General features: G+C 47.0%; 1 protein-coding gene across 1 annotated transcript in view; it reads left to right on the top strand.

Moving 5' to 3' along the window:
- SORL1 (sortilin related receptor 1) overlaps nt 1-7046 on the top strand; it is a 152029-nt gene extending 144983 nt beyond the window's left edge. Inside the window, exons 47-48 of the mRNA XM_045797999.2 lie at nt 1033-1245; nt 2653-7046. Coding sequence (XP_045653955.1) covers nt 1033-1245; nt 2653-2720 — 281 coding nt within the window. The 3' untranslated portion in view covers nt 2721-7046. The remainder of the gene's footprint in view (nt 1-1032; nt 1246-2652) is intronic.
- The last annotated feature ends 12869 nt before the right edge of the window (nt 7047-19915 follow it).

Raw genomic sequence — 19915 nt, 5'->3', positions numbered from 1 at the left:
TGAGAGAAAGGCACGGATTCTGAGTTGTTAGATTGGGCTTTGCAAGCAGTGGCTGTTCTCTGGCCCATCTTGATGAACATCTGGTTGGGATGAGTCCCTGGGTAACTACTGAGCCTTCCCCGTGAGGCACAGGCTTGGCCTGCACCACTTTGCCCTATCCCAGGGAGTGAACTCAGGCCTGATGAGGCTCCTTATGGGACCTGGAAGGTCCACTGTGCTTCCGTAGCTCAAACTGACTCCCGGGTTCCACTTGCTGCCCTCAGGCTCAGACTTTCCCCAGCATTTTTCAAGACCGGCCCAAACCCAGCCAAACCCAACGGTGGGGGATGGCTTTGCCCTAGAGGCCAATTGGGGCGGATCTTCAGCACATCATCATAGAGCTGGAATTTGTTAAAGACATGGGGAAGTGAGCATCATTGTTAGGTCATAGACACCTGACTGGCTCTGCAAAGAGCATTTTAAAAATGTGAAATATGTATGGAAAGGTTTTGTCTCTCTTTTATCTAAGTAAAAAAAAAAGAAAAGCTCATAAAACTTCACGAGCTGTTAAGTCAGTGTTGCAGTAAAGGAATCTCGTTTGTATCACTTAATGGGGCTTCAGGTAATTGCAGTTCAGAGTGACTTTGGTGCCAAGTAGGGGGAAATAATTGCAATCTCGTTAATTAGTGGTCTGATTCACATCCTCTTATGTAAGGCAAGCAAGTGGTCTTAAGTAATAATGCTAATGAAATCAATGTTGATACCCCAACAAAGGTCTCCCTTCCAAGAGATTATCTAAATAAACAACAAGGCCATGATTAGGAGGCTAATGTAATTACCGTATTTGCATGCACAAGGCCCGTGGTCTGTCAGCTCGTGGCAAGGCGTCGGAAACAGTCGGGCGTCCCGTGCAGGCACACGCCACACCAGGCAGGCGGCTTGGGTAACTGTTTGCCGACTCGTAGGCTTTTCTGGAGGGTGGGGTGTTGAGTTGCTTGGTCGGCTCCCCAGCCCCGGCGCGCGAGGCTTACGTGTCGGCATTTGCCTTGGCAGGTGGGGATGCGTCAGCGTTCCAGGCCGCCAGATCCACTGACGTTGCCGCCGTGGTCGTGCCCATCTTGTTCCTGATCCTGCTGAGCCTGGGGGTGGGCTTTGCCGTCCTGTACACGAAGCATCGGAGGCTGCAGAGCAGCTTCACGGCTTTTGCCAACAGCCACTACAGCTCCAGGCTGGGCTCGGCCATCTTCTCCTCAGGGGATGACCTGGGTGAGTGGGGCAGGTGCTTCCTTCCCGCACAGACCCCCGCAAAGCCCGTTCCTGGGTTAGGACATACCTGTGTTAAGCGCATCTTTTGACAGTAGAGACGGGATTCATTAACCAGTGATCTCACTGCTTTAGGTGAAACCAGTTGAAGCCCTTTGCTTTGATCTTGCTTCTGTGTTAAAATCCTCGTATTCTCTTCCGTGGTGTGGTCCTGGCCTGAGACCAGGAGTGGTTTTGGGGAAGAACTGGTAGGAGCTTGCCTTGTACAGGAAGGATAGGAAGGCCCTGGGCTTTGGCTACTCCCAGAATATCAGCAGATTTTCATGAATTTCTAAGCCCTCTCATCCTTCACGGACCTGGAGGTTTGTTATCTTGGAAGAGCCTAGTCGGGAGAAAAAGTCAGGCTTTCCCAGATGACTTCTGTCTAAAGAAGGCCTTTTCGTCTGGCTGGCTGTCTTTCTGATACTAGTGGAACCGACCTCCTGCCCCCCCCCCCCCGCCCCCGGCCATTCTTCTTTCCTGTATCCACAACATGATATGGCAAAAAGAAAGATCCCTTTTAAAATATCTACATGCTCAAATTACTAAATGCTAAGAGAGCTAGTAGACCACTTGATATAATAAATTAGGTGTTTTGGAGGCCCTTCCCCAAACGCAGACTGCTGAATGTCATTTTACATACCTATTTTTTCTGTAAACCAGTCATAATTTTTTTTGTTTGTAAAGTACTTGTGTATTCCCCATTCACGGATAATTTGATGTTAGACTTGCTCCTTCTTTTTCTTAGTTTCTGTCTTGTTTTGTACACATATTTGGTCTGCTTTGCACGAATGGGGTGGGTTCTTTGCTCTGTTACAAAAGGCGTTTGACCCATGGTGGTACCACACAGTGACCACTGAATGTGGATCACAACTGATTTGCACAAGATTGTACCAGGGGCCACAAAGGGACATCCATTAGTCTAGGAAGCTGTCCTCAAGAAGCTTAAACCCCTCTAAAATCCCTTTCCTCAGAGCAGTGTGGGTTCAGAGAAAACAGATTGTGAAGTTTCACTGTGTTAACATAGGGTGTGGATAATTGAAATTAGGGAAGCTAAATGACCTGTTGGGCTTTGGGGTAGGTAATAAGATTCTCCTTCCCAAGAGGTTTACTTTCCATATTTGGTTAATAACGTTCAAGCTACCATTAAAGTAAGCTTGGCCACCCATGGATGGGGGAGAAGTTGACCCAAGAGTGTCAGAGGGGAGCTGAGCTGGGGTTCAGCTTTGGCTACTGCGCCTGGCGGGCTGCGGTCCTGATTTTCCAGGCTGGGGCTCATGGTGGCGCTGGGAGCAGCTGGGGTGGAGTGGTGGGAGCTGGGGTTGGGTGCATGTGCTGGAACTCACCAAGGACCGACTGTTTTGCCTTTAGGGGAGGATGATGAAGACGCTCCTATGATAACTGGATTTTCAGACGACGTCCCCATGGTGATAGCCTGAAAGATCTCCTCACTAGAAACCAAATGGTGTAAATATTTTATTTGATAAAGATAGTTGATGGTTTATTTTAAAAGATGCACTTTGAGTTGCAATATGTTATTTTTATATGGGCCAAAAACAAAACAAAAACAAAAAAAAAAAAAAGGAAAGAAAGGAATGAATAAACTTTGTAGTAATCAACTGTGAACTTCAAACCAGGTTGATTTTAGTAACCAAATTGCTTTGATTTCGTATTAATGTAGTCTTACAGGGCTGTGCTTGCTGGGCATGCTTTTAAGTCTGTGAGATAATTTTGGTTCAATAAATTGGCCGTTCTTTTTATTTTTCTAAGACACAGAAATGTATTTAATAAAAACTTCAAGAGAGGGTGATGGGTGGAATCCCTCCCACCCACCCCCCATTGAAAGTGTGCTCAAATTTTAAATTTTGTTTGGATTTAGTTTATATGAAAGTGTTTGTGTGTATTGTGGGGGAAGGTTCTTTTCTGTAATTTTGTTAATTTATTGGGACTCTGTATAAGGCAAGGCCTTCGTGGTCACCCAGCTCTGCGCGTTTCGAGGGGTTGCAGGGTTGAGGGGTGGGGAACAGAAGCAGTGTTGTTGCCGTTCCGGAAACCGTCCGTTTTTAGGCACTCGTGTGTCACATAATGGTCTTTGGCAGGAGAGCACATTGAATCATTGCTCGGTTTCCGTTCAACAGAGCTGCATCAGGAAGCCCTGCCAGCAACAGCTTCTTCCCTTACGTTAATGGATGGAATCTTACCGTCTACGCCTCTGCACAAGACCTAGCTCCCCACGCTACACGATGAGAACACTGCTTTATTATACACTGGGCTCGTGGCCATCGCAACAAGTGACTCTGCTTGTGGGAGCGTTCTAGGTCTGTGCCACGAGAGATACACTGGCAGATAGAGTACCTAATTTGTCCTTTGCGGATACTTTGTTTTTCCTTACCACTGAAGAATCTCGAATGTAAAGTTTTTTTTTTTAAGATTTTTTTTTTTTTTTTTTTTTTTAAGAGAGAGAGAGCAAGTGAGAGAGCACAAGCAGGGCGAGTGGCAGAGGGAGACAGGGAGCCTGATGCGGGACTCGATCCCAGGACTGAGATCCTGACCTGAGCCGAAGGCAGACGCTTCACCGCCTGAGTCACCCAGGTGCCCCTCGAATGTAGAGTTTTGTATTTGTGTTGAGGTGGCCGCTTACTGTCTTTAAAACTCTATACCTGATATATGCAGTCATTTGGAATTGGGTCAGTGCCTTCTCTTTTTTTTTTCTTTCCTTCCACCTCCTTCCCCCGCACCCCTGCCCAGTGTAAAGAGTGCTGTTCACTCCGACAGAGATCCAGGAGATGGACGAATTTGAGGCCGTTCTGTCTGACTTACAGTCGCAGCGACACTAGAGCTTATTCTCTCTATCACACAAGCTGAGCTTTTATTCCTTATGCCTTTAAATGCCACCCCGGTATTCAAATCATGGCCACTTGATAGGTACGTGGAATCCATCGTGGACTGATGCGCGCCCTTTAGGCTTCGGGACGTAGACACCGACGTCCAGCGCCGTTGTGACTCCTGCTGTATGAGCCTCACTGCAGAGCTTCTCAGCTGAGAAGCAGGGAGCTCGGGGGATACTCCAAAGTCATGTTTCCGAGTAGGTGTCCTTTATATGCAAGCTTTGTAAAGACCCCATGTCCTCTGAGATGCACCACATCACCTTCTCACAAGTATTTGCTTTCTTTTAACCAAAAGTATCATTCTTGGGTGAAGAATATAGTTTTGTTCTTATCTAGTGATTGGGAAACAAAGAGCCAATTAAACTTTTTAGTTTTAAAATTTTTAATTCATATATATATTTTTTAAATGAGGAGTATTTTCAACCGTAGACATGTAGTGTGTCTTGTGGGTAAGGCTCCGTTTTATTTTACCAAGCAGTGGTCGTGATGAGCCTCCTTCCAGCCTTTTTTCCCCTTCTTCTGCTCTCTTTCCTTTGTGACTTTTGTAAAGAATGGAATTTCTTTGGCTTTATCTTGTCTTGGGGTTTTGTTCCAGACTCCAAGCGCCACCCCCCACCTCCACCCCTTTAGTAAAGCTCTTTAAGTAGCTGAAAGATTAACAGTCTGGTGGGAGGCAGAGTCATTCCATTGAACCACTAGAAAGTATATTTTCTTCTTTTCTTTTCCTGCCAACTTTTTGTTGGCGTTCGTAAAAGCTAATCTAAAGGCTCTGAGACTTTGTTTTCCATTTTCCGCGGGCAAGCCTTTCTGCAGAGCCTGTGTCTCCAGTCGGCAACTGGAGACACTTCTGAGCATCCAGTTCTTGTTACCAGTGCCTCCCAACGCTTAGTGCACCGTACTGTATAGACTGGCCATCACCCCTCTCCTCGGAAAACGCCACTGTGCTGTTGGAGAAAAAGCAGCCTTTTCGGGCTAGAGTATTTTCTATATACACAGAAGAGCTGCATTTCTGAAGACTAAGCTAGGCAGACACAGCTACGTGTAAATTGTATATTTTTATGAACTGTCCGAGCACGCGCTCTTCCTTCCCTCTGCATAGCTTTGTGGGGTTTCGGTGTCGATGTGCCGTCTGCGGAGAGTCCAGAGGTTGGAGTGACCATAGGAGATGAGAACAGAAAGTATGTGCAGCCTTTGAAAGTGACCACGTAATTGTCTTCGCTGTGACCAGTCGGAGCCCCTGGTCGTTCGTGAAGAAGGGGCTTGTTTGTACCTCGTGGAGATGCCACCTCAGAAGTCCACACTGTGCAGGGAAAAGGTGTTGTTCTCTCCCAGCGCACGTTAGCATGTCGGAAGCCCACAGCCACGTGGACCACGGTGGGCCACTAATGGACCACTGAAATTGGGCAGGCAGGGGGCATGTGTCCAGATTTTCTCTGGAGGGTGATTTTGCCCCTTTATGTATTGAACGCCCCTCGAGCTTTGTGAGACACGGGTCCAGGCAGATGAAATGACAGAGTAGAATTCTGCAGAGGCGTCCAGGGAGGAGCCACATCTATGCAGATCTTTCCAGACAGGGGAGAAGCTCCAGTAACGACTGGCTGCCTGGCATACTGGGTACAAGGTTAAGATGCTGGGTGACTGGTTGAAACTTTGGACTTGGGGAAGAGAGAGGTTCCTGGGGTTCCATCTCTGCTCATATCACTAGGGACATTTGGGTGGGACAGGTGTGGGACACACAGCTCTGTGGTCTCTCCTGCCCTTCATCCTGGCCTACTAGATTAAACTGTGCTTCAGCCATTTAAGGAGTGTACCCCTTCTCAAACGGTGGCTGTTTTGGGGGGAACAGGGGAAAGCAATGGTGTGGTGAGGCTCTTAGAGATAATCACCCACTTCCCTTTGGAGAATCCTGTCTTCAACTATCCACCCAACGGTCACTCTATCTTGTAAGATTATCGTCCTACTGTTTTCTTAAGGGCAGAAACCTCATCTTGTTAGGCTTGATTGGTCACTTCCCTACTAATGTGGGGCATGGTGAATCCCTGAGATTTTTCTCTTCCTTCGACAGAGCTGGGAGACCCCTCAGAGAAAGGTTCTGGGAGATAAGTCAACTGAATACCATCTCCATATTGATTTTCAGAATTGACTCTTAAAACTTTGTGCAGAATCTTCACTTTGTTGGGATTGTATCTTGACATTCCTTGTCTGTTATTTTTATTAACTGGAGTGTGTGCTGCCTTTCAGGTACAATTTTTGTGTAATAAAAGCCAGTGCATTAAGTTTATATAGACTACTTTCTATGCAAGACTGAGACATGGAGTAGATAGCAAGAGATATGGGTAGTTGGGTACACAGACAATGAGCTCGTTCTCAGAATGGTAACCACCGTCGGATGCGGGTTGAGAGAGGATAGATAGGTTGTGTAAATGTTTCTGCCCACTAATTTTGAGCAGCCATATTATGAACTAAATCCTCAGAGCCAAGTAACCCAAGAATGGTATTCGTTTCATGTATAGTAATGCAAATGGAAGAAAGTATGAGTGCCGAAGTGGGACACTCTTCTCAGATACCCCGTGTCATTTCTCATTTAAAGACTCTTGTTACGAATTATTGAAACTTTAGGCAAAATCGAAGTATTGGCAGCAAAATAAAGGCCTACTCTGCTCTTATTTAAAGTGAAACACTGTATACTTGTTTCTCTCCAAAGTGAAATTAGGCATTTATGATTTCAGTTGCCTTGATACGTTTCCAAATCACCGATTTCTGCTGAAGATTTTACTATATTGTTGCACAATTTTACGATAATTTTTGTCTCAATGTCAACTTTTTTCACTGAATAAAAATGTAACTGGGTCAAGGAAACACCTGTATGAAAATCCACTCTCTACGTGTGTCTCGAGTTGTTCTTTTGAGGGCAATAAAGATGGTTAATGCGGTCTCCGAACACCATTCGATTTCCCTGTTTTAGAAGGAAGTTTCTTTCGTAGATGAGAGAACACTAAGATCTGGAACAGTTTTGGTATTAACAAGGTGGTCTCAGGCGGTGGATCCTTGAAGAACACGATGCCTTTGTGTTGGTTGAGGAGTGGGGAGATGTCAAGGCGGCTGTTTTGAAGTCAACAGAGTTATTCCACAGGAGCCGTGGCTCCCTTAAAGCTGTCACTACGTCGGCTGAGGCACCGTTTGCTGCAAAGGCAGAAGAAAGCAGAGTGGTGTGGTGCGCTGTGTGCCAGACAGCACTTTGAGGGGGTTCCCCTGGGCAGTGGAGTGGCGAGGAATGCTGCATGCTCCCCGGAAGGGTGACCGAATGGCAGGTGGACCCATTGATCAGGACCGGAGCACGTGCAACAGGAGAGGAGGGAGGCAGGTGTTTTTAATTCAGCAGATCTGCGCCTTTGCTGCTTTTGTGGACATACTGAGCCAAAATAGAACTCCGAAGGACTGTCATTCCGTTTTGTAGGAAGGGGAAAAGGGGCTCAGAGAGGTTAAGTCACTGGCTTAGGGGAAACCAGAGCGTGAATGGCAAGACCAGCCCCCGGTGCCAGGGATTTCTAACCCCAGACACTGCCCCCTGTCACCGGTCAGAGTCAGAACACAGTCCCAACACATCACACCCAGAGGAATCCCAAGCGTGCATTTACCTGGTCATGGCCTAGCCCTGAGGTTTCTAGGCTTGGATAATTTGTCAGCACCTCAGTGAGTTCATCTCTTGTGGGTAAAGGCACTTTAACCAAGCTCGTGAGACTGATCTGCAACGAAGTAATGCCCGTTTATTAGCTCATCCTGGGAAACAGTCCTGTCACTTAGAATGTGAGCACGGCCAGTGCATTCTCCCCCCGTGGGGCCGTCTACCCAGGCAGCCAGACAGAGCTAGAAGGTTGCTTGGTGACATGGACTCAGCAGAAAGGAAACGGGAGGGGTCCAGGCGAGAATGGTGTTGCCCAATAAATGCTGAATGAACGAACAAATGACACTGCACTACGAGAACGATCTGCACGTGAACTTAGTGTTCGAAACCTTCAGGTCGCGGCTTCCTGTATCCCTTTCTGTTTACGAAAGTCTTGCCATCGGGGTCTTGATCCTTGAAATCTGTTCGCTAAAGGTTCCCCTCAACAGGGCTTGGGTACTGCCCACGACTGCCACTGACTCCTCTTTTTTTGGGTTCTGTGGTTGAACGTACTCCTCCCCGTCCACTACAACATCATATAGTGAATGTTAATAAAGTCAGACTGGGTTACAACAGAAGCTCTCTGGCATGAGAGCCGTTGTATCTGTAAGATTATGCTGCCCATTACGTGTTGGTTTTAAAGTTGAACTCTGGGAGGACCTTGTTTCTGAGTCCTAGGGGACACCTTGGTGTAGCCACAAATTCTGACTTCACCTATGAGCTCTAGCTCATTCCCCAGTTCACAGCAAATTAAAAATGGGAAGACTGCTAAAGGCAGAACAGCCTGATGATAAAAGAAAAGCTAAGAATAGTTAGGGTATCATAAACCCTCTATAAAGGAACTCGCAACAACTTGAGGCCATTCACCCTAAGCCCCACAGACCCCACAGGGACAGTCCTACACATTTAATGGCTCACTCGATTAGGATAATAGTAGTGCCCTTCTATGGAGCCCCTGTGCTTTGCCAGTCACGGTGCCAAACTGGAAACATCTTTTGTTAATTTTAAAAGTGATCCTGTGATTTAGATTATTAATCTTTGTTTTAAAAGATGAGCTAACTTAGTCTTAAGAGAGGGGGAGAGGGAGAGTAACTTTGAGCTCAAACATGTAGTCAATGGCAGAAAAATCAAGATTTGAACCTAGATTTATTCCATTCTTGTGTTCTTATTCACCATGCTGCTTTGCCCTTTTGGTTTCAATATGAGAGGTCTATAATAGTAATACTATCTGATTAGGGAATATAAGGGCACAGGTAACACGATTTTAAAGGATTTCCCCCAGAAAGATGACAAATGACATTTGGAGACATAAAGAGATCTACTTAAATTTCTTTGCAAAATCATTTACGTGGAACTCAATATTCCCCAAGATGCTAGATCAATGAAACCTTTTTTTTAAAAAAAAATTGGAAAATGTTTTTGTAAAGAATTTAGTCCTTAGGAACACAGAGAATTCTTTTCCTTTGTGACAACCCAGTTAGATTTTATCAAAATCCCTTGCATTTAGGGAAAAGAATGTTTAACACACTTTTTATTCACTGTTATTTATGTACACGGTGGGGCACACCATTGCCACGTGTTCCTGTAGGGCGATAATTGGGCTAGCACGAGACCATTCTGGTCCCAGCAAAAGGAGTAGCTGCTATTCCTTTCATCCAGCCCTAACTGGCTTTGATGCCAGTGCCCCATTATTTTTTTTTTTTTTTAAAGATTCTGGGTAGGGTAATTTGAGCCTGCAATAATTTACAGAAGAACAATGATGTTAACGCTTTTAAAAATGCTAATGTTATCATTGTTAATGCCGCAAACTTATTTAATGCCAAAATGACAACTGGTAATGTTTGGGAATATTTGTATGAAAACAATGACATTTCATACTTAAAACTTGGCATCAGCAAACTTTGAGGAAGAAAAAAGGCTTGGATTTAAATGTAAATCGTCCTTTTATGAAATTTGCCTGTTGGTTGTAGGCTAGTCGGTAAAGCCCTCAGGATCGATTGAATGAAGAGGTCTCATAATTAAAATGTACTTTTCAGTCTCTTGCTAGCAGAAGCCAAACCTCTGAGTTACCCAGGGACTGATCAAGCCCTAGATGGTGCTGAACTGTCTGGGTGTGTGTCTGCGTGTTTTTATGGAATTCTTCATAGGACAATAGGTGAACAATGTAGGGGCGTTAAGATCTTGACTTCAGATGCACACCTTATTTTGAACCCCAAATAGGCTTGATCACTCCCAGGAACTAGCACTTCCTCAAAGGAGGAAATGGGATCCCATTGTATCCACACAAAGTGATTCAGGGGAATGTGCTTAAGACCCTGAATGCAGTGCTCCCAAAAGGCGGTTCCAGAAGCATTTTGAGCAATGGTGGGACCATGGCAACGAATGGTAATAGCAAATATGGAATTGCTCCCTGCTAGGCATTATTCTGAGGGTTTCTTCTATATTAACTCATTTAAACCTCACACCGGTCCTTTAAGGAGGATACGATTATTCTTATGTTATAGATAAGGAAACTGAAGCACAGAAAGGTAAAGAAATTTGCCCGAGTTCACAACAGCTAGGAAGGGGCAGAACTGGGATTTGAACCCAAGTAGCCTGGTTCTGGAGTCTGTGCTTGTAATGATTTCACACAGCCACTCCAAATGACCCTTCTGATAGCCCGATTTAGGTGTATACACTTGGAATTTATTTTAACCAGCCAGTTTATCTTCTTATTTTTATTTTATTTTTTTAAGATTGTATTTATTTGAGAGAGAGATAGTGGGAGACAGCATGAACTGGGTGGAGAGGGAGAAGCAGTCTCCCCGCTGAGCAGGGAGCCTGATGTGAAGCTTGATCCCAGGACCCTGGGATCATGACCTGAGCTGAAGGCAGACGCTTAACTGACTGAACCACCCAGGAACCCCTAGTTTACCTTTTTAAGTAACACTTTATTTGGGGGATTATAAAAGGAATCTGTATCCACTATAGAAATTTTGGGAAAAGAAAAGCCCCGAGAAGAAAATGAGATTTTCCAGTAATCCAAGTGAAAACCACTGTTAATATTTGGTGTGTGTCCTTTTATCATTTTATTCTGTACGAGCAATTGCTTCTGGTTACAATTCTGTTGTCATGAATATGACTGAATTCATATATGGGAGTTTGCCAAACCCTTGCTACCTTTTTTAAAAAAAGATTTTATTTATTTATGTAGAGAAAGTGCACGCTGTGGGGGGAGGGGCAGAAGGAGAGGGAGAGAGAAATCCCAAGCAGACTCCACGCTGAGCTCTTAGCTTGATGCGGGGCTCGATCCCACGACCCTGAGACCAAGACCTGAACTGAAATCAAGAGTCGGATGCTTAACTGACTGAGCCACCCAGGCGCCCCAAACCTCTGCTACTTCTGTTAGGACCCGGTTCCAACCAAAAAGGTAAATGTGAATTCAGATCTCAAAGCAGAGTGATATCGTTTTTCCCTTAGTCCCTATAACCACTTTTTTTTTTTTAAAGATTTTATTTATTTGACAGAGACAGCCAGCGAGAGAGGGAACACAAGCAGGGGGAGTGGGAGAGGAAGAAGCAGGCTCCCAGCGGAGGAGCCTGATGTGGGGCTCGATCCCAGAATGCTGGGATCACGCCCTGAGCCGAAGGCAGACGCTTAACGACTGTGCCCCCCAGGCTTCCCCCTATAACCACTTTTGATATAAACTTCCTCTGAAGAACTGTAGAACACGGGGATTGTCACTTCATTTTCTCTGGCTCACTAAGGTTTCGCCGTTCAGTGTTTAGCTATTCAGAACATGGGAGAAGCAGCTATCAATACCTCCCACCAAAGAAAATAGCGTGAACAGACAGAACATAAGACAGAGGCACACGCAGAAAATGGGTTGCAAATATGGTACAGAATAATCTGGCTAGCCGAAAGGGATGTGGGGTCTGGGATCTAAGAGAGAGAAGGGAATGGTCTAAAGATTGCTAGAGGCTAGGTGGTTTGCTTGTGTCTGTGTGCCGGTGTAGGGCATGGAAAGAAGGAATTGGGAAGAGCTCTGGAGGTATTTAGTGTTGGATAGTGAACTTTTTCTCCACTTCAACTGGGAAGAGAATGTGTTAAATGGAAGAACAGTTTCCCTGGGTGTTAATTTGCAGCATACAGATACCCCAGAGCTAGAGGGCAAACAGTGTGGATTGTATGTGAATAGACGCAGAGACCCCTATAGGAATCACTTCTAAACATCTGCATTCTCTAGGAGAGAGAGGTCTCCAATAGGAGGAAGAGAGAGTTCTGAGGATTGGGCCAGCTCCTGAAGAAATTAAAAATTAACGTCAGGTCTCAAGCTCTAGGCTGGCAAGATTCGAACCTTCCTGGTCAGGAAGGCACCTACGTGATTCATGGATCCTAGAGCAACGTTCATTCAAGTACTTACTGAGCACTTCCTCTGTTCCAGGTCCTGTATCAGGCATTGGAAGAACAGCGTAGAACACGACAGATAGGATTCTTGTCCAGCACAACGAAGGATAGAGCCTCCGTGTGGTGAGGGCATTGTGAGTCTTGTGTAGGTGAGAGCAGTGATTTTATAAAAGAGGAGGCCGAGGCTGGGAACGCTCTGTGGCTTGCCTAGCAGTTGGGCTCATCAGTTAGCTATCGGTGGTACGTACCTCTCAAAGCCTGACGTCAAGTCTACGCTAGTGCAGCTCCTGATTCCACTGGGGGAGGTAGGAGGCTCCAATTTGATACTGAGCCTAAGCCCGAGGCCCCAATTCAGCTTCTAAGAGAAACTCCACTGGGGATAGAAGAGTGTGTCATTGGATGCTTACCGAGATCGAATTAATAACGTGATACATTATTTCCTTTTGGCGATTGCTTTTGACACAGAGACTTCCTCAACTGGAAGAGAGGAGGGGTGGAGAATGCCAGTCCCCAGATACTATTCTGTAACCTCACACTCTTCTTTTATACTCAAGAAATGAAGGCTAGAGATAATGCTAAGTGAAATAAGTCAAGCAGAGAAAGACAATTATCATATGGTTTCACTCATTTATGGAACATAAGAAGTAGGAAGATCGGTAGGAGAAGAAAGGGAAGAAGAAAGGGGGGGTAAACAGAAGGGGGAATGAACCCTGAGAGACTATGGACTCTGGGAAACAAACTGAGGGCTTCAGAGGGGAGGGGGGTGGGGGAATGGGATAGACCGGTGATGGGTAGTAAGGAGGGCACGTATTGCATGGTGCACTGGGTGTTATACGCAACTAATGAATCATGGAACTTTACATCAGAAACTAGGGCTGTCCTGTATGGTGACTAACATAATATAATAAAAAATTATTATTTAAAAAAAAAGAAATGGAGGTTGACTGTGATAACTTCAGCAAAACACATGAAAGGCAGGCCATCGTTTTTATTTACAAAACGCACAGAGAATACAGTCTTGAAGAGTCCACCTTTTAAGATTTTCCCAGGGCCTCTCAGCTCCCCTCCTTTAGCAGGGATGATGGCGTGCAGGGCCTATATCCGACTTAACCACTTACCCTGAACTCTGCACTTCCTACGCATTGATACTGAAAATAAGCCTCTACAACATAAATGAGCAGGTTTCCTGCTTGCTCTGGACCCCACGGTGGGATTTCTTCCCCTTGCCTCCTCTTTCAGACAGCCCTGGAAACATCGGTGGAGACAGCTTCGTCCTCACCCCCAGTTGGCCTGTTGGGAACGTAGCGTCATTCCACATAGGACCACGGAAGAGTCACGATGGCGTCCTTCCCTGATTGTTGGTGTTGGTCAATACAGCCCTGGGTCCAGGCTAGCCCCTCGCCATGTGTGCCATTCTTTATTCGCAGGGCAGATCTTTTCTGTTCCGCTCCAGGTCGGGCTCTGTGAGGCACTGCCCCGGGCGCACGGGGCCTAAGGCATGATACGGCTTATTGCGGAGATAAATCACAGGGGAGGATTCCTCAGAGAATTAATTTTCTGTTTGCAGAGATCCATGACTATGGGAATACTTTGACAGGAAATCCACCTTACCTTCTTACTTGGTAAAAATGCCCGGAACTTCTATTTTGGATGGCAGAATTAAAGTTCTCTTAAATTAAAGGCCATATCGTCTACTTCTTTTCTGTTACCCACTCTTACTACCCTGCTCTGAACTCCGGATTATTTTGGAAAAGCGTGTTCAGTGGACAGATGGATGAGTGGATATCTCCCACTTACTGAGGACCAAGGATGTGTTGTGCATGACCATTTCCTTTAAGACGAAAACTCCTTGAAGTAAATATAATCTCCTCTCATTTTACATAGAAGAAAATAAAGCCCATTTTTGAGCCGAGGTCTGTTTGACCCCGAGATTATTAACCCCCACTACTCTGGTTGATGGATGGTCTGATTCTGTGGAATCAACGCCAGCTTTCTGAGTGCTTCCTGTGCTCAGAGCCCTAGCGGTTCCAGGGGGAGGTAGACAGGAAGGGAAAACAGACCAATTGTGTCTTCGAGGAGACCGCAGGGCACGGATGGAAGAGCAAATCCAGAGATTTATGTGACGTCCCTCTATCCCCACTGAGAACAAGAGAGAGATTGATTTGTTATGTGCTGCTATATGACCTGTAATATTCCTTACAGCTACAAAAATTGATGATACATTGAACAGATGAGAGTGGAGGGACATATTTCCAAGATGTAGCAAACTTTCTGAATACGGGCCAGACCGAGGCAGTCCTTTGGGGGCTCACTCGTCCTTAACAGGCATTCCAAGTTCAGGTGGGTTTGCGCCTTCAGGAAGGTACCTAGGCCGGAAGTGGCCGTGAGAGTCCCCTGGTGGGAGAGGCTGCACAGAGCGTGAGCTCTCCGTTCCAGAAGCGTAAGTTGGCCTTCTCCTGGAGGCGGTAGGCCTGGAGGGGGGAGCTCAGAAGGAAAGCCCGGTGATCTCGCCAAAAAACCAGGTGGACTGCTGTGGAGTAAAACCCCGTCATTCATCGTCCTGGATCTTGGGTGCCACTTGGGGCAGGGTGGGAGTGAAGAAGCAGACCATACAGAATCTTTGAGATTGGAGCCCCCCACTTGTACTATTTCCACAGAGCCTCGAACATTCCTTGACACTTAGTAAATCTGTTGGGTGAGTGAAGGAATGAGTTAACCTGTTCTTGAAGAATGAATCAGCGAGTCTGAGGTTCAGCGGTAAACAGCCGAACCCACATGGCCATAGCTGGGAAAGTTCGGTTGCTTCCATGTAAAAGAAGCCCTGTGGCTGCTGTAGAAGCTTCAGCCTCTACAGATTCAGAATTTTCCGGTCCTTCCGCTCTGCCGTCCTTTGCCTGGTTTTCTTCCTTGGGTCCCCTCGGGGTCCACAGTCTCTCCCGGCTCCCATGCTAGCCATCACATCCAAGGTCCGGACGTCAAGAAGAGGAAGAGGGAAGGGCAGAAAAGAACCTCACCGCTGCACCGACTCCTTTGAAAGAGTTTTCTTAGAATCGCCACCTAACCAGTCATGTTCCCTTTCTGCAAGGAGTCTGGGAGAGGTCGTTCCTGCGGCCTGGCTCATCGCCACGGCCAACGACAGAGGGCTTCCTCTGGAAGGAGGAAGGCAAGAGAACATACTGGCCGGCAACGAGTGATCTTTGCCACACAGAGTCCTGGGTAGGTAAAAGTAAAACCAACGAAGAGTTGGAAAACAGCACAAGTCAGCTCGGGGAGAGGGCAGGGCAGAGAGGCCCGCCTCTGGGGGGGCCATAGGGGAGAGCCCGCGGGCTGAGGCAGCAGCCTGCGTCTGCAGTTCTGGCTCTGAGACCGTCGAGACAAAAAAACCTCCGGTGCCTTAGTTTTCTTGTCCCTAAAATGGGTCAATGTGAAAGGCGACACCACTCGGTGTGGGGCCTGAAAGCAAGAGATATACACAAGTTCTTTTCTTTTCTTTTCTTTTCTTTTCTTTTCTTTTCTTTTCTTTTCTTTTCTTTTCTTTTCTTTTCTTTTCCTTTCCTTTCCTTTCCTTTCCTTTCCTTTCCTTTCCTTTCCTTTCCTTTCCTTTCCTTTCCTTTTCTTTTTTTTAAGGATTTTATTCATTTATTGAGAGAGAATGTGAGTCAGGGGAGAAGCAGAGAGAGACAAGCGGACTCGAGTGTAAGCCCAACACAGGGCTCGATCTCACAACCCTGAGGTCATGACCAGAGCCTAAACCAAGAGTCGGCACTTAACGGACGGAGGCACCCAGGCGCCCCTGCCAGTGCCGTTCGGCTGGAAGATGTGTATGAACACAGCCGCCACAGGCGCTCGGAGAAAGGAGACGGTGTTCAGGGAATGGTGATCGTAGCCCAGACTCGTCTCCCTGTGACCGATTTCACTGCCTTGTGCCCCACATCACAATATTCAGTCTTCCCTCGTCCTCCAGTGTCTCATCGAGGGAAGCTGCTCTCAATCAGGTCCTAAGGGATCTCCTAGAGCACAGAGATGACCGGGACCCCATTCACGGAGAGCTCCGTGCGGCCAGCGCTGTCCCTAGAAGAGAAGGGGCTGGAGGAGAGCGAGGTTCTGGATAATGTTGCCACTCCCCGCCTGTGAAACCCTGTGGCTGCCGGGTGCTCGTGACCAGGCTAGGAAAGGCAGGGCACACCATGGGGGCGGGCAGGGCAGGCGAGTTCTCTTTCGGACATGTTGAGTTTAAAGGATTAGCAGCACATGCAAGAAGAGAGGAAAAAAATAAACAACGGATACAAGAGATGACTAAATGACACAATATGTTTGAAGGTGTTGGTGCTGTGGGAGGAAATGGAGCTTGGAAAGAAGCCCTGGACATCTGGGAAGGCGGTTGGGGCGATTTCTGGAGCTCAGGGACCGCTGGGCTGGGGATGTTTGCTGGAGGTTTACGTCTAGGCTGGTGGTAGTTAGAGGGGTGCGTGGAGGCAAAGGCTTGCAGAGAGTTATGTCAGGAGTGAGAAGGGATCCCCAAGTAGCACCCATATTTCAGCAATCTCCCGAAGTTGAGGAGCTGGGGACAAGCCAGAGGTTTGCGTGGAGACCGAGAGCACTCAGACTCCAAGGAGCACAGTGGTACGAGGAGGGAGCATTCAGTCCAGTCAAATACAAGGCAGAAACCATGACTGACGTCAGTCGATGGACACCAAGAAGACTTTCATGCAGAATCTTGGCGCCTTCTCGGTGCAGAATTGCATGCAGTCAAGGGTCTGGGCTCACAGCCTGAGTTCAAATCCTGGCTGGGGAACTGATGATCGGGGTGTCTTAACCTTTTTGCACTGAAAGTTCCTTTTCTGTAAATAAGGATCCTTTCGCACCTACCTCATAGGGATGCTGTGAGGATGAAACTGGGTAATTAGGCGCATTAGGTAATGCACGTCAAATGCCATGACTTAAGAACATTACCTAGGAGAGCATCCCCTTCCGTCCTTCCCACAGCTGCTGCGGGAGAGACCCCTATTCTGCTCCTCCCAGCCCCTGGCTGTGGCATGCAATGGTCCTGGGTCAGGGCAGGCCTGGGGAAGGGATTGCTGGCCCCCTTGCCAAGGAATGGAGGGAGAGGAGCTCTGCTCTCAGGAGCAGCCCTTCTCGTTCCATATTTACTCAGCAGTCCCCGCCCTCAGCCCTGGGGACATGAGCCAAAGGAAGCACAAGGCCACCTGTAATCTGCAGGCCAGAGGGCACCAGCATTGCCAAGTCCTGTGACGGAGGCGGACACACAAAGAACTTAAAGGGGATGAAGCAAGCCTTAGGTTTGGGGGAGTTGGGTAAGGCGCCAGGGTGGAATTGGCATTAGGCCTGGGCCATGTGGCATGAGTAAGAGTTTGCCGAGTGGGGAAAAGGGTGAGGGTGAGTGTGTGGACCTTGGTCTGTGTCCCGACGTATGTTTGCTGTGGCTGTTCTAGGTCGTATGCTGGCGGGGCTGGGGTGAGGGTCAGAAGGATGGAAGGGACTTTGTGGGAGAAAAATCTCCCTTCTCTCTTCCTTCTGCTCCTTCCCCAGTGTTTCTGGGGAACAAAGATCATGACGATGGCTGGGAACCCAAGGTCTTAGAATAGTGTATCTGGTTTATGTAATCACCCCTTCACCTTACACCATAAGAAACTGAGGCACGCCTCCCAGACATGACAGGCCAATATGTGGCAGAGCTTCTGGAAAACCTTGTGGAATCTTCTAGAACACCAGCAGCGTCCTCCAAGCCCAGAAGGAAGCATATTGGAGCAGCCTCCTGTTATTTTCACGGCGCCCCAGAGAGGCAACACGGGCTCAGAGGATCTTCACCTGGTACCGAGCCTTTGGAGCTCACCACCACGTGTTCTGACCTCCATCCACTGTCTCTGTCTCATGGTCAAAGTGCTTCCGAGCCTTTCAGAGATGGAAATGTGGGAGGGGTGGGTCGAGGAGTGCAGATCGAGTACAAATATGCCATGTTTTCTGCACAGATGCATTCTGGAAATTTGTGTGTCAATCTGTTTTTCTTTTTCTTTCTTTCTTCCTTTCTTTTTTTTTTTTTTTTGCAAATTCAATAGAATCTTAAAGCGATGAGAGGGAGTTGTCATTTAATGGAGTTCAAACCTGCCTCTTTTTATCCCATGAAGGGTCCTTTTGTCATGCAAATAGCATCTCCCTTCCGTGAGCAGCGATTCTGTCTTGGCTTTCTTTGAATGAGACACACCCCTATGGGGCAAAATGCGGGGCTTCTACGCAGCATTTTAGACGTCGGCCAGCGTCCAGCCCTGCCTTTGTTGCAACCACTTGCTTTGGTGCTTTGTTTACAGCAGGAATTATTCCGGCCACTGGAGGGCCCTCCAGATAGAGAATGACTGGAGAATTCCAAATGTGCTCGGGAGCCCCGACTTCAGCTCACACCCGGATTTTTGAGCACGCAGCATTTCTTGCAAATCGGATTTAACTGGGGGAGAGTAGCAATAGCATTGATGTCCCTTTTATTTAGGAATTTAAGCATAAAAGAAACCTCTATTTAAAAGAGCAGCTCTTGGATTACAGTCTATTTGGAGCTGGGAAGGAGGTGCTAATCTTGAATGTGGGGAGTGATCTTGCAGAATTCAGCGCGGCTCAGGAGAGCAGAGCTCCGAACAAAGGTTACTTCCCTGTGTGAAGAGAATCACACCAAGATATACAGAGTGAAGTGGGGCAACAGAATTTATTTTTCTAACGAGGAAAAGAGAGTTTAGCTAGGACTCGAAGAACAGTGTGGAAGGTTGGCGTCTTACACCTAGCAGAGCGCAAAGTCACTGCTGTTTATCTTCATGCCACCTCTTTTGTTCTGGAGTTTTCCTACCCTATTGCTGGAGTCTAGTTCAGAGCTTGTGTTGTGCTGAACGTTGACAACGCACCCTAACTTCTGAGTACACAGATGTCCGTGCAGCCTGAAAAATCCCACATCCAGCCCCCACTGGATCAAAACACCGATCTGTTGCAAGACCAGGTAGAAACGAGAGAAAGAGGGTCAAAGAAAGAGTCCTGGGAAGACATATGGGTCAGTGACCAGATTTCCTGAGTTTATAAAACAAAGAAAATTCATCCAAACTCTCCAGGGCAGATCAATATCAAAGCAGAATCAAATGGAGTCTCCTGTTCTAATCTTTTAAGGCCTGAAACACAACCAGAAGTTGGCTGGATTGATGTGCGGGGTTCCCCTGAACCAGGAGGTTCCCAGCACCGGTGCAGGGCCGCTGCAGGTGACTGGCAGACTTGCACGCAGCTGTGAGGATTACATCCTAACAATGGACGAACTTGAGTCTTATTAAAACAGATACGGGCACTGGGGATATAGCTCGTGTATGGCAAAATCCGTAAGGACTGAGCCGGTTCTCGTATTATTTGTCCAGCTGTACAATGGGAATAAATCTTTTTTTTTTTTCTGACTCATCCTTTAGATGATAGTCAGGTTTTCATACCTACCCAGAGGACAGCTCTTGCTATACTTATCTGCAGGTAAAGCAGAAGAACAGAAAGGATTGGGCTCCATTAGAGAACTTTAGGTTCCCTTTGAACTTGGGAGTTTGTAGGTAAGGTGGGCAAAAACGAGCAGACAGATTGACTTGAGTTCAAATTAGTAGACTTCTCTGAGAAACTCAGAAGCAGGCAGCAGAGAGCTGAGGTGGCATTCAGCAGAAGATGGCAA

Source organism: Ursus americanus, chromosome 16 (genome assembly GCF_024610735.1).
Source record: "Ursus americanus isolate L20-20 chromosome 16, mUrsAme1.1.p, whole genome shotgun sequence".
Lineage (NCBI taxonomy): Eukaryota > Metazoa > Chordata > Mammalia > Carnivora > Ursidae > Ursus > Ursus americanus.
The sequence above is the reverse complement of the archived record's forward strand: the minus strand, read 5'-3'. Positions and strand labels throughout refer to the sequence as shown.